We start from the raw sequence: 14,506 nt of genomic DNA, 5'->3' as shown, positions 1-14,506 counted from the left end.
CAATATACAAGATATATGCGTGTAGCAACATCGAAAAGACGGTACCATTTGAAAGATAAGTATCATCATAATCGGTATCGTGTAAAAGTGTAATAGAAGGGAGGCATGCATCGTGGAAATCATATTGATTACTATTATTATTGATAGCTGTATAATCGTAGCGCTTCTGTTGGTTTATGTTCTCGCTTCTAGGAATCCTTTTCTATTGCTTTTGCCCGTCATATGTTTCTCACTCCACCATAATAACGTATTGCTTTATGTAGCATGCTCCCTAGGCGCCCAGATATTAAGGAAACCCAATTAAAACCATGAATATGCAAACACTGTGATCTGAATTGAACACATTGGACAAGAATGATAGCGCGTGCTCAGCTGTTCCCTCGCTCCCCTTTTTTGTAATTGTACATTAGCGCTGGCCAAGTAATGAAACGTTCCAGGTTTCCTCCATGGAAGAAACTTTGAACGTTTGGAGACAAAGACACTAATAAAACAAAAACAGTATCTAAATATAAGAAAGACCTTATATATCTTTGAATTATTGTTTCATGAAAATTGAAGAACCTGGAAATTCGTCGATGGAAAACTGAATAAATTCTGGAAAATGTTTTTGAACTGAGAATTATGGAAGAAGTATGTTTGGAAGATTAAAAGCATCAAGATTCAAAGATATCTAATCATGATGGATCTGGAATATTCATAGGAATTTGTTGAATATGTATTTATTTGGATACTGGAAGTATGTAGAGTCTCCATAGAAAAAAAAAACGAGTATTAGTTCCCTTGGTGGATATTATACTGTTACTCGTTTCTCATTTGGTAAACCTGGACCTCGTATATTAGGCTTAGCCGTTGCATGACTGAAGACCCTTCTCCGATGTCTACGTACTTGTTTGTGTAAAAGAGTAACCAATGAAAACGGCGTCCTAATGATTCACTATACTCTCACGATATTATCTAAACATACACTGTATTTTGTAACATTTGCATTTTCTGTTTGGTGCAAGGGATCTCAGTAGCGCGCTTGAACCGAGTTCAAGTTTGTGAACTTTTGGTTCTGAAGTTCTCACAGAGCTGAAAATTCGGACTAACTAGATACTATTATTACAATAAGTGGTAACTTTTGCGCTTAGCGCTTTATCTGTAATCATTCCGCTCTCTCGCTGGAGCTGTTACGACTCTGTTTTTTCAACAACTTTTAACTGTCTATCTGTCTTTCTTTCTTTCTGTCTGTCTCTCCCTATCTGGTTTCGTTCTTGTACTTTCTCTGTCCCCATCTTTATCCATTACACGCACGGAGCCGAACTTTCTCCTTCTGAACCGGTTTTTTTTCATTCTCTGCATCTGTTTCTCTCTGTCCGCTTAGGCTATGCCTCCCAATTCGCAAGTTGAAAATTAGGGGACGAGAATCCCTTGCGAATTGGGACCGGCGATTCTCGCTGCTCTCGCGTCGAGCGCACTAAAAATACTAAAAAGAAAAGAAAGAAAAAAAAAGAAGATAATTAAAGATACACGAGCAATAATCAGATAACAAAATATGGTCATCATCGATACAGGATATAATATACGTATGTGTATTGTGGGACGCTTCTGTGTGGTCGTCCTGGTCAACTATACGAACACGGTGTTATGATCACGGGAGGTGAAACGAAAAGCTATATACATAACAATATATGGGGTTCTCACACGTTTTTATATTAATCTTCTGCATTCGCTTGTTAAAGCTTTTACTGAGCCACTTGTCGTAGGACACATAGAGAAGTAGTGGCGGTTTTTTCTTGAGCTTTACTTGCAAAATTTGTCCCTCCTGAACAGGTAAGGGAGATCTCGCATCTTGCTGGGCGACAAAACGGCACACGTTGCAGAGGATACCGGAAGTTGTATATGTATGCCATTCAGACTCGTTAAACCGTGCGAAAATTGAACTGAAAGAGAAAAGAAAGAAAAAAAGATAAAAGAGCAACCTGTCCAGAGGAGAAGGGAAAATTTACGAAATACCAAAGATCTCACACCCAAAGTCCTGAAATTTACCAGATCACGCGTGCATCGTTCCCCAGAACGTGTTGTTACATCACTTAATCCTCCTCCTCATGGTCATTGTGTCTTTTTATTTACTTTAACTTCTTTTTATTGTTTTCTCTTTTTTTTCCCCCTATCAGCTCTGTTCATCGCTGTCGCCCTTCTCCTAACAAGTACAAAAGTATCTCTTTCGTCATCATACACGCCATATACATAGACATTATCCATTCACACATGTACAGTCGTTTCTTCATCTGCAGAAAACTGCATTTTATCGCTCACTTTGTCCGCATTGCACCTCACATCGCATCCCCTCGTTCGTTGGCTCATTCTTTTTACACGTCGCAAAACATTTTTTCTTGTATGTGTGTATATATTATTGGCTGTTTCGCAGTTGCAGGTTTCTTCTTTGAATGCGTTTGTTTCGGCGAGAAACGCGCTGCTCACTGGAAGTAAAATTTTCTAAGAAATAGTGGTGATCTTCTGTTCCATGGATTTGAATATTCTAGTGACAAAGAAGATATATAGTGATGGACAAAAGAAAGTTTAATCTCTGTAAATGTTAACAGCTTTTGTATTAAACATCTTCTATCTTATAGGCAACGGTAATCTATCTCAGGGTATATATTACATTCATTCATTGCTTTCGTCAAAATACAATTTCAGTTCGTACAATTCTGGCCTTTGTTCGTACCATTTATCTCTTAAACTTTCTTTTGTATATTATCGCAAAACAAAAAGGAGGATATAAGATAACGAAAGAGAGGAAAGGTGAATGTTTACTTCCAGTAAATAATATTTAGTTCATTTACAAAACACAGGATCACATTGAAACCCAAGAGTAGCACTATCTCGTGACTGTGAAACAGCCTGTACGCCTCTCTGTCCGTCTGCTTTCCTTTCTCGGCCACTTCCAATCACCGTTTATGCCACCGTCAGTCGATTTTCCTAAAACAAAAAGAAAAAAATATTGAGCTAGCCAGCGTCGTCGAATACCGTTAAACAGATAGCGTGATTAGGTATCCAAGCTAAGGAGCGAGGGGAAAAACCATAGAACAGAGAAAATTTTGGGTGCAGTGCGTCGAGGAGCCGGTTCTACGCGTCATCAGTCAGCCAAATAAAAAAAAAATTTAAGAATCAAAATCAAAGTTTCCCTCTTAAAAAAAAAAAAAAAAAACAACCTACTTTGATTATAGACCATGTGTGTAACAGGGATCGAGTGATGAAGAATTGGTTTCATGTTTTTTAAAAACAGATGGGGCCGCGGCCAGCCGGATGATATCGGTGCGATCAATCTCGGAGATGAGAAATTCGACCCTGACTCGGATAAAAAGCCGCGCGCAGGACAAATTCTATGGATCCGTGGTCTAACACGACTACAGACACAGGTAACTATCCCTATCTCTCACTCTCATGTCATCACTCGAAGTCAGCGTTCTCTCGGGCTCCCCTCTCCCCGTCCCCGAGATGAAGTTAAACAATATCAAGTTAATATGAGAAAAAAGAATAATAATATAGAATTAACGAGACTACTTGAAATAGCCGCGCACGCGACGCTCCGATTGCTTTCTCTAATTGGCCTTGGACCGACGAGTCTCCCCCGTCGTCCTGGCGTCGATTTTCTAGGTCTTGTTTCATCATCGAATCGGTTGTGTTCAACGTTCTTTGTTGAATCACGTGTATTTTGCCATCGACTATATTACAACGCCCAATATATACCATATCATCGCAGCGACAAGTTGTTCTCTTTTTTAACCATGACCGTGTGCGCAGATTGGCCACTACACTGTGAATGACTCTTCACAGGCAGAGAATCAGGATGAAGAAATGACAAGAGAAACACTGAAATTAGCCTGGATTTTGCTTGCTACTGATTCCCAGCTGCTTTTCTCGTTCATGAGAATACTGTCTCATACTTTCTGAATTATTTTATTGGAAGAAATGAAGCCATACAAACTCTTCAATTTGTCTAGCAATAGAGGCAGTTAGGATCTGTAATTATGATCAAGTAAGATCCACGTTCACGAACCAGTTTTTCATTGATGTTTTTGAATTCTGAATCTACCATGAAGGAGTATTTACGTGTAATGGTATAGTCTAGGCAGCCACACAGTCAAAAAGTATATACATGTACGTTATATACTTTGTTCCATATATATATATACGTACGTTTTTTAGTTTCTCTCATTTGGTTATTTTTTTTTCGTTCGAGACCGTTGTTTACCTTGGTTTGCATTTTCATTTGAGTTCTTTGCCGTGTTACCTCGACGATGCGTACCTTGCGTTTTTGCCCTCTTGATACTGCGATATATCTCGCATTAGCCACAGAAAGAAAGAAAGCTCGACGATCTAAACAAAACATGCGCCCCTTATATTGAGAGTCACCAGATTGACTTCGACCCGATTGATCGTCTTCAGGTCGTTTTCCCTATTTCACTGCTCGTTTCAGCGACTGAATCTTTTTTATGGGGTCTTCTGAAACTCGTCTAAATTTTTTATAGTCTGTTAGGTATCATTTTTTGGCTCTTAACCCTTTATAAGACAAAATAAAATTGAACTGAACGGAACTACGTAGTCTCTTCGAAAAAAATGTCTTCAGATACTGAATATTCCTGTTTTTAACCAGAATTTAGTTATTTTCCAAGGAAAATGCGTTTAATGTTTCTTTATGTTTTTTTTTTCAGATAGATTATGTTCCACTTTCTTATAGTTGGCACTGCACCCCTTATAAAGGGTTAACATACTCACTGTATGTAGCAGTCGGTTTCAGTTACTCTTTCCAAAGAGAATATCTTCAAGAAGTGAAAAATATTTGGACACTATAAGCTAAAAGTGTTACTATTGCCTCGCTTAACCTCTTCGACATGGTTTTCTCATCCGCAACTTTTTCTTTTACAGAAGAATCTGCTGCTTTTCTCGAATAAAAAACATTTCTATTTCATCGAGATTCAAGCTCGAAGAGGTTAAATCGAAGCACAAGGAAGTCAATTAAGATTTAATTGAACGACTCGAATAATTGATTTTTACCCATTTCTTAAATACCTACTCGGGTCTCTCGACATCAGTCACATTAATCGCCCATTTTCAACCAGCTCAGTCAAGAAATCAGCTCCAGTTAGACAAAAATTGCATTGTTTACTTAAGGGCGATGAATATAGTCAGGGATGAGTAAGGCGTAGAGAGCTATAGTAGATCTCTTCAGTTTGTATTAACTTCAATGATGATTACCTCATCGTTTATGATCCATAGAGTCCAAGCACGTATTAGATGGCTAGTCACCAGATTTACATAGAAGCAGCACAGATCTGATTATTTAGGACCAACTTATAGTAGTGGTCTAAGTAGTCAATGCTCCATTTCATTAAGTCATATCCCCTTCATGGACTAGACTTTACTTCTTGAAGTCAGGAATGGCTATAGAACAGAAGGTACAAGTGCCTTCTAGCTCCTTGTAGAGATGAATCTGTAGAATTCTAACTAAGGAATGTAGTACGAAGGAAGTTCATAAGTTTGTTTTCATACGTTTTTGGAATATAAATGTTTTTTTAACCTGAGAACCAGCATTGAGGCTCTCTAAAGAAAAGACCGAGACTCAACTGGGACCATAAAATGACATCTTTTTGTGGATATAAATTTTTTATTAATTTAATGATATATTAGGAAGTTAGTTCTGGACAGTTGGAGAATTGTTCAGCGCTTGAAGACTTAGGAATCGATACCCGAGCGAGAGTCGGAAAGGAAAAACAAACAGCCCTTCGTCGACGACGCCTCTCGTATTTTTCTGTTCCTTTTATTTTCATTCTTTCACTTCTCTCGATGGGAACGGGTTAAGGCTGATGAAGCTAGCGCATACTTGACCAACACCGCGGCTCGTGATGGTGTAAATTACTTATTTTATGCCATCACGATGTTACTTCTGCTATTTTATTGAGAACATCTCTTGACTATGCGACAAGAAACCATTATTGACATTGCAATACCAATTGATTGCGATTGTTATCTAAGAAGTAATAAAAGAAATTGATGGAATGGTCGCATAATCCAAGGTACAAAAAGGAAAAAGAGGAGTAAAGTTTGACCGAGATGATTTCCACTTTCTTTATTCTGTTGACTTATACTTCGCTTTCTCTCTTATTTCCTTTCTTCTTACTCTGATAACACTACCTCATGATCTAGCACTGTCATCAACAAAAAAAAAAAAAAAAAAAAAAAAGAAAAAAGAAATGATTTTTTTATGAAGCAAGATTTACACATATATACAGATTTAAATCTACACAAGAATATCAATGTGTCTATATGAAACTGTATATTTTAAGTTACTATAGAAACAAACAAATGAAAGAAAAAGAAACAAAACAAAATACTATAGATACCCACTCAGTTAAGCTAATTATGTAAATTGAATATGTAACCTACTTTCAGACGAGCAATAGAACTCTGGTGCAGAATGTATCTGTGACAGGCAGATCCCCCTCTCAGGATTACTATATGGTTAGTCCGCAAGTCCAATCTCCGCACTGTTTGACCGTTCTTAAATATTAATTCTTTATTATGATTACCATTTGATTACTTTTTTTCTCGATGGTTTTGTTTTTTTTCTCATTAACCAGTTTGAGTTTTCCTTCTTACTGGTGCTTTCTGTTTGACGTACTTAGTTCCTCTCTTATCCATGCCTATACTTTTCTGCCTCTCTTAATAACTTTTAACATCAACTCAAAGCTTACTTTGATTTACAATTTCTAATTGGTCTTGAAAAATATATTCTAACATACTGCTTTTTTTTTAAGAATTCCATGTTTCCTTCTATTTCAGTTTCATTTTATTCAACCTGAGTTTGTCTCTTCCAATTGTTTGCCTCTCCAACGTGTATATCTCTCGCCTGTTTTTCATTCGTCGCAGTTCTGCTTGCAAATCGCAAGCTTCTACTCGCTTCTTTCGCGCAGATCGTGCTATTTTTTGGTTTATTTTTCACGAACACAGCGAGGAGACATACGACCCGTTGGATATTCTTTTTGCCCTCTATTTTGTGCTATTGTTTTTTCCCAACTGTATATTTCTATTTCCTACTCTCTGTCCCCTTTCTTTCTTCATGTTATCCGGATTAAAATCAGACATTTTGTTCCAGTCGGCATCCACATCATCCTCTGCTTGAAGGGAAGAGAGTTCCTCAAACACGTCCAATCCAGCCTCTCTTTTTCAACTTCTAACTTCAGTATTCAATTTTCCTCATAAGTATCTTCATAATATCAGACATAATATTCAAAGGGTTACCTAATCCAGATTTCCTTGATATCTTCCAACTGTTTGAAAAATATTAATATTCAATATCTCTAGAGAAGAATATTTTCTATCTAATAATCATGTGCTTCATCTTGCTTCATTTTGTAGATACAAAGCTTTAAAAACTGCAAATTTTAGAGCTTTGTTACTATGAAATAAAACAGGAGTCGAAGGTTGTTTATTAGATAAAAGATATTCCTATCATTATCCTTTATTGCAATTTTTAAATATTGTAGAGATAATATATACATAGTAATGTAAAGATATATTACTAATCACTATGGTTTTTTTTTAAATATAGTCACTTAATACTTATCAATTTAATTATTTATCATGTACTTTACTGATGCACTTATTTCTCTTTTATGAATAATTGTGCATCTTAAAAGTACAGTATATATGTATGTATTATTTTTGCACTCAAGCCTAATCTCTTCTCTTCAAGTAAAAAAATACCTTACATGCTTAGTTTTATTTACATTGGATATATTTATTTCTTAATTTCTGGTTTCCTGTTTCCATAAAGTAAAAACCAACCCGGTCTTAAAGTTAAACTGGATTTCCTTATCTTGCCAACTTCCAAATTTTATGCATCCTTTTGTTTTTTTGTTGTTTTATCTTTATTTTCTTTTCCACTGATTCTAAGGTGTTGCATGCACATCTGTGCGTATGTATGTACGTATATAAGTTGCCCGTATATACGTGTCATACGTAGATATATGTATATATACACACGTGTATGTAAAATGCATCCGCGTATGTGTACGCGTATATGTATGTATATGCGTATATATGTGTGCAAGACACACATACACGCGCGGCAAGGTACGCTTTTGCAATTCTTTTTTTCTTTTCTTTATTTCATTTCATTTTTAAAAACACTGTCGGTCAATCTCCTTAATTATATATACATATATATATATGTATATATGTATATGTATTCATTGGCAGAATCATCGAAGTGATCTTTATTTTTAGGCGATGTTGAGTTTTATAACACATTCACTTTTATTAAGTTCTCTTAGAAACATGTTTCTTTCTGTTTTAACCCATTATTTCTCTCTTTATACTTCTATTGTGTATTTATGACACAAGATTTAATTTCAGGAATTGCTCTGTTTATAAAATGTGTTACCAAATGATTCAGTGGTTCCTTACGATACAGCAGTCTTTTTTTGTTGAGCATTGAGAATGAATTTTTACGTGTTTTCGCTATCTGCTTCTGAAGTACCTTTCTTTTCCACTACTTTTTTATCAGACAGAAATTTATCAATAGAAAAATATTTACATAACACAATTATATCTCTCAATATGAAAATTCTATATCATGAGGATAAACGTATTCGCCTTTTTTCTTTTCTTTCCTTTTTTTTTTCTCTTGTTTAACAATCTTCTGCCATGAAAGATACATTGGGTATTATACATATATCTACATATATATGTATATGTATATATATACATATATATATTTTGTCACGCTTCAACTATATATTTCCAATCAGTCTATGGTTAATGTAACAAGAACATTCTTCAGTGCCTCATATCTTACTTTACTTTGCTCATTTCTAGAACATTCTTTATTTTGTCCAAAAAAAGTAGTCTCAGTAACTGAGACAAAGGGGCACAAGGAAAAGTTTTCCTATTTATACTCCAATTTAGCACCACCCACACAAGCTGTATCACTTCCATTATTACTATTATATATCTTATAAAGAAAAAGCTACTTGTTTTCCAACAGCTTGCCTCAAGCTCTATTGTTGTCACTGTCACCATTATCATTCTGTATACATATGTTAACATATGAGTAACTATCATGCCCGATACAGAACAAAGCAAAGAAAAAAGCAGCTATGATGATTCTGAAACTCTCACAAAGCACAGGCAATCTTTCTCTCTATGGAAGCTTTCCTAAAACTCAAACAATTGTTAATTCACAAGAGATGCACTTACTGAATATAAGCAGCCCCAGAGTACCTTGTACGTGTGCTATGCGTGTGAACTGCATGACCAAGAACTTATGGCAGGAACCTTAAAGATGATACGTGTAATATGGACAAACAAAGCGTCAACATTGATTAACAACCACAAACCAACAACGACACGCTGTTGCATCAGGGAAACAAACAGTATAATAATTATACTCATACATGTGTGTCTACTGCTCTGTGGACACCTGAGGTTCTATTGGCTGATATCTGCTCCTTTTTATTTCTTATTTTTGTTCTTTAATCGTTGCAGTGTGTGCCAGTCTTGCTGTGATATATTATACCATACCACTTAACATTTATATGGTGGATGATACATGGCCATAATGCATCGTGTGTCTCTCGATGTGCGTGTGCTGTTGCGTATATAATGAGATGTACGTGCACAGTTTGTCTGTTTATCTGTCTGTTTGTCTGTTTCTGCTGTGTACACGACAGTCGAAGCTCTTATTGATAAAGAAACCTTCAAGAAAACTGGCAGTTAACTCATACCTGTACATACACACATAAACAATGTCACAAACACATAGGGATTTTTATCGTTTTTTGCAAGCTTGAGGCGGATGTGCATTTATTATACACTTACTTGTACTTTCTTTGGTTAAAAAGGGATGAAGCCTATCAGAGAATAGTCTTTAAGCCAAAGGAAGCTAAGAACGTTTTAATACTTAATGGTCTTGGATTTCAGGAAATCCTTAGAACTGTGAATAATGGAAGAATAATATTGATATATTGAATATACATTGTTTTGGATGACCTGCTTCGTTGAAAACTTGAAGAATGTTTTATTCATAATTCTAAGAACATCACTACCAGACCACCGATCACATTATTCTGGACTTACAGAACCTGCTGGACATACTTTATTTTTTACTACATTATTTCACATAAGAAAAACGCTTGCATGTAGCAATTGACCGTTCGACTCTGTTCTATGCAAGCTTTCAAGCTTTGTTGATTCTCTTACACAAAAGGTTCGAGTTACTTTGTATATTGATGAATCTTGAGGTTATTGAGGAAGGTTTTAAGAAGCCAAGAGTAAACTTACAAATTTCATTAAACATTTTCGAAACATTTAGTTGATATTTAATACTCAATTCTTCAAGAATATATCCCAAGTGATCTTCGAGCCTGTTGACAACTTGCACGAAGTCTCGAGCCCTCCAGAACTCTGCACACGTACACTTTCACGTACACACCTGAAAAAAGACTCATTAAGAAGATAACTGGGAAACTTTTGACTAGCGAGAATGAAGAGTCCAGCAACAACAGATACAAAGAAACAGAACTAAAATATAAGATAACGAGACACATATGCCAGTGTAAGCAGGGATTAAAATACTGACGCAAACGCCAAATAAAAAAAAAGACACGCCTAAAACAAGTAACGATACTACGGAGAGAATAGAGATTAAGACTGATGGTATGATTTGTGGTTTGTTAGCCAGCGGAACCCATTCGGGAGACTGAGGTATAACGGGGCGGCAGTCTTGCCCGCCGCCACACTTATCCTGTCGGAGTACAAACAAGTACGTAGCTCACGTAGATCGCCTGCCGTTTATAATACGTTGTATCGTCAATTCTGCCATACGTACGCATACACAGGACGGATCGTCGACGTACGTACGGTGTGCTGAGTGAAACGTCGCCATCGGACCTGTTCTCAATAACCGGTCACATTCACCCTTTCGCTACTTATTACTTGCCACTGAGAAATCAATTTCATAAAAGAGAAAAGTAATTGTAAATTATTCAGAGAATATAAAACATTGTATTGTTTAGTGTCGTAGCTGATTTCAAAATACTACAGAATGACAAATATAACTAAAACGGAATAACGAAGAAGATATTTAAGATGTTTAATTTAAGAAGAACACAAAGAAAACGAAAAGGTAATTCTATTTCTATTTTTATATAGGTAACTATCGACTGATATTTTGCATTTATATTAGGATAAATAAACAGGTACATGAGCAAAGTTCGTTCATAGCGAAAGGCTGGAAAATCTAGGAAATACGAGACTAGATAAAGTTTGAGAAATTGTCCAGGGACGAAGGCGACGATTCCTCAGCGCGGATCCAGTCAACGATGTTTCGTTGCACTGTGTTTTTGTGTAGTGGGTGTGAGTTGGTCGGTGGAATCGATGGAAGAGCCTCTTGTGTTGGTAGACCACCGTCCGCCCTCCCCTCTTTTTTCAGTAGTGTATAGCTGTCTGACATGATTGTGTGCTGCGTGTTTTTCCCCCATACTGTATCATTTTCATACTTGTTCATATGATATAATATCGCGACTGTTAGCACCAAAGAAAAAACATAATAGAAAAAGAAAAAAGCATTCTTTTTTCATGGCGGCCGTGTGGAACTTGTTTTTAACTAAACACGACCATCCCTCTTTTGGTATCGTACGTACACTCGCACGAGGACTATAGAACTGCCTCGACGAGAGAGGCGATCTTGTCCAGCTTTTTTTAAAAAGCTCTGCCTGGTCGAGCGGAGATTCTTCCTCCTTGCTGCTTGCGTTTTCTGTTTGTGTTTGTCTCCCCCTCCCCCTCCCCGCATTGTGTCACTGGCGAAGGATCTCAGATCCAGCACCCCGTGAAAAGTCTTCCTTTATAACGCGTTTACAAGCGTGTAATACCGTGATAACCAATTTTTGTCTTTTTGTTTTTACAGATTAACCGTAGGAAGAAATTTCACGGCGTGTTATTGTCTGAAAACCTCCTACAGTCTCTTCAATCTCCTATCAAAATATGGTTTCTCCAACCTCTCTCGTGAACGAATGTGTTTCTCAGCTTTTCTCAGTCTCATATGATTCCTTGCCTTTTCCTGTGCCACCTGCTGCTCGTGGCTGGGTTATTGTATCAAAAATTGCAGGTGGACCTACTTCCCTTTGTTGCTTCACTCTTTACTGAGGATCTGTACTGTATGTGTTAGCCTACAGTTGCTGGTGAAAGTGAACGCTTCTTGCATAATACTTTTTTCTTTTTTGAGAGTTTGTTTTTTTCCTATTTTAAATCGATAAACTTGGAGACTAGTGGATATTATGTTGAAACATAAATCAACAGTAGGATTTAGATCCTGCTTAAATAGTAGGTACGAAGATTCAAAGCAAGAGTGAAGTAAAAGTAAAGTGAAAGAAAAATTATCATTTGATTTATGGATTACTTGATTTATGGCTTTGGAGTCAAGTACACTTGAATCCTAAAAGAAAGTTCATGGCATGTTCACTTCTCTGCAGCTTCAAGGAGACACTGTGTACTTGAATCGTCAGTTTCTAAGCTGCAAAAGGAAATAACTTATCTGAAAGCAATGATAACCCTACACAGATGTGGCATATGGCATTCCTCTGTATAAATCCGTTTAATTTGTTTCTTTGACGCGGTATGCGAGTGTGCGTGTGCACGATTGCTCACGTTTGCATCGATTTTGTGTTTGCCCAATCTCTAACACGGTGTTGCGCGCAAGTGGCGTAGAAAGGTTGAGTTTGTTTGGCAATGGTTTGTGCGTTCTAAACCAGATAAAAAAAAAAGGGTTTCGTCAAAACAGAAGCTTCTAGTGGCTACAATTACTATAATTATGATGTATTGTAACTGCTATTATAATTGCCGGCATGTAAATCGTCCTGATATCTCCACGTTCTCAAACGAACGTATCTCAAATTCATCAAACTGGATTGTGCATCTTTGACTCTAATTTTCTAGTGACTAAATGACTCAATACCGCACGGTGCGCCCTATAGTGAACTTGGAATTCACCAAGGCAATCTATTTTGGGATTCGATTGCCAGCAGTATTTGTCTATTTAAGCAATAGAATGGTGCACTAAGGCATTATCCCGTTTATGGTTGACTTCCAAAGTCAGGAAATATGCAACTATTATCAGAGTTCAAATACTGAACATAAATAGATTCATTTTCAGTGCTATTTTGGGTACATGTTGAGACTAAAGAATCATAAGTCTCGAACAGTCCAGATTTCTAATTAATCTGCTGATTATAAAGATTGTACTGATAGAGTCATTAGACTCAAAGGGATGTAAGAACATAGAATAAGCTTATGGATTATTGCTTGTTATTTAAAACGAGCAAACAACTTTATATATTAATTCATAAAGTAAACAATTTGTATTTGGTATCCAGAAGAGAGAGAAACTTGAATCTGCACAAAAAGATTCCTTAAAGGAATCGGTTAATCGTCATAAATGTGGAATGCAAAGTTATTTGAGTAGCATGATCACAAAAAATTAGCATAAAGTCACGACAGTTCACCAGAATGCTCTCTAATTTATAGAACTTTCCTTTCAATTCTATCTTCTTCTCTTTCTCTTCCTCTTTCTCTTCAGAATGTATACACACTCTTTGCTACACTGTTGTACACTGTGTCTCTTTGTCGCTATTTTTATCTTAACTTTCAATTCCCTACGCTTGACTCTCTCCTCACGGTCGCGGTTCAAGCGTGTGCTTCATCAAAACTAGCCTCCATTGTCCAGCTCTTGGTTCAAGATTTATCATTTCCAATTGACCACTAGGAAGACGTTTTTAATATTTCCAAGACACCAAATTCCTCATTCGAATAAGGAATTTCATGCTGTCCCAAATTGTTTCAGCAACCTGACATCTTTATTTTCACCCTTGAGAATTTTGATCCTATTACTTTGGTTCAGGATACGTTTAAACCAACGATCATTCTGTGAGTATCATCCTAATTTTTGTATACCATTGTAACTGGACTTTGGCGGTGAAAATAAAATCCAATGGAATGATCCATTCGATGTCCATCGTGTTTACTTTTAGAAGAGGCCAACTGATCAGAAGTAAGATGCGAAGATGATTCTGCTTTTAGAAATCTGTTGTTTGGTGTTTAGAATCAGCTTACCAAAGTGCAGGTGTAATCTAGTATTACTCTCTGAGTCTGTGAGATGAGAAATAGACTCGTCCAGTCAGATTCGTTCTTATTGAGAAAGAATTGAGTTGTTACGATGATACGTAGTGAAGCAAAGAATTCCTGATTATTTTTATTTTGGTCCCTCTGAATATTCCCACGGCTTTTAGCCAGAATAAATAGGTACGCACAGTAAATATAGATGCGCGCATGTACGCTTGGCGGTAGAGCCATGCCCCAGAACGCAATCATTTAAGTCTGAATTCGGGTGAAATGCAACCAGGTCCACGACGAAGAGAACAACCCATCAGTGTATGCACACGAGACATATACATATATACAACTA

General features: G+C 36.7%; 1 protein-coding gene across 26 annotated transcripts in view; it reads left to right on the top strand.

Moving 5' to 3' along the window:
• The window catches only part of LOC126925727 (plasma membrane calcium-transporting ATPase 3), an 88,971-nt gene that overhangs the window by 50,390 nt on the left and 24,075 nt on the right, over positions 1–14,506 (top strand). For 15 of the 26 annotated variants that reach the window (XM_050741594.1, XM_050741586.1, XM_050741574.1 and 12 more), the window contains 2 exons: positions 3,272–3,404; positions 6,439–6,507. The exons of 3 other annotated variants lie outside the window; for them this stretch is intronic. In XM_050741594.1, the coding sequence (XP_050597551.1) occupies positions 3,272–3,404; positions 6,439–6,507 (202 nt within the window). Of the gene's footprint in view, positions 1–3,271; positions 3,405–6,438; positions 6,508–10,725; positions 10,811–11,953; positions 13,870–14,506 lie in introns of those variants that run through there. 8 more of the 26 variants (XM_050741595.1, XM_050741593.1, XM_050741591.1 and 5 more) reach the window with 4 other exon arrangements.

The sequence above is a fragment of the Bombus affinis genome, chromosome 16 (assembly GCF_024516045.1).
Source record: "Bombus affinis isolate iyBomAffi1 chromosome 16, iyBomAffi1.2, whole genome shotgun sequence".
Lineage (NCBI taxonomy): Eukaryota > Metazoa > Arthropoda > Insecta > Hymenoptera > Apidae > Bombus > Bombus affinis.
The sequence above is the reverse complement of the archived record's forward strand: the minus strand, read 5'-3'. Positions and strand labels throughout refer to the sequence as shown.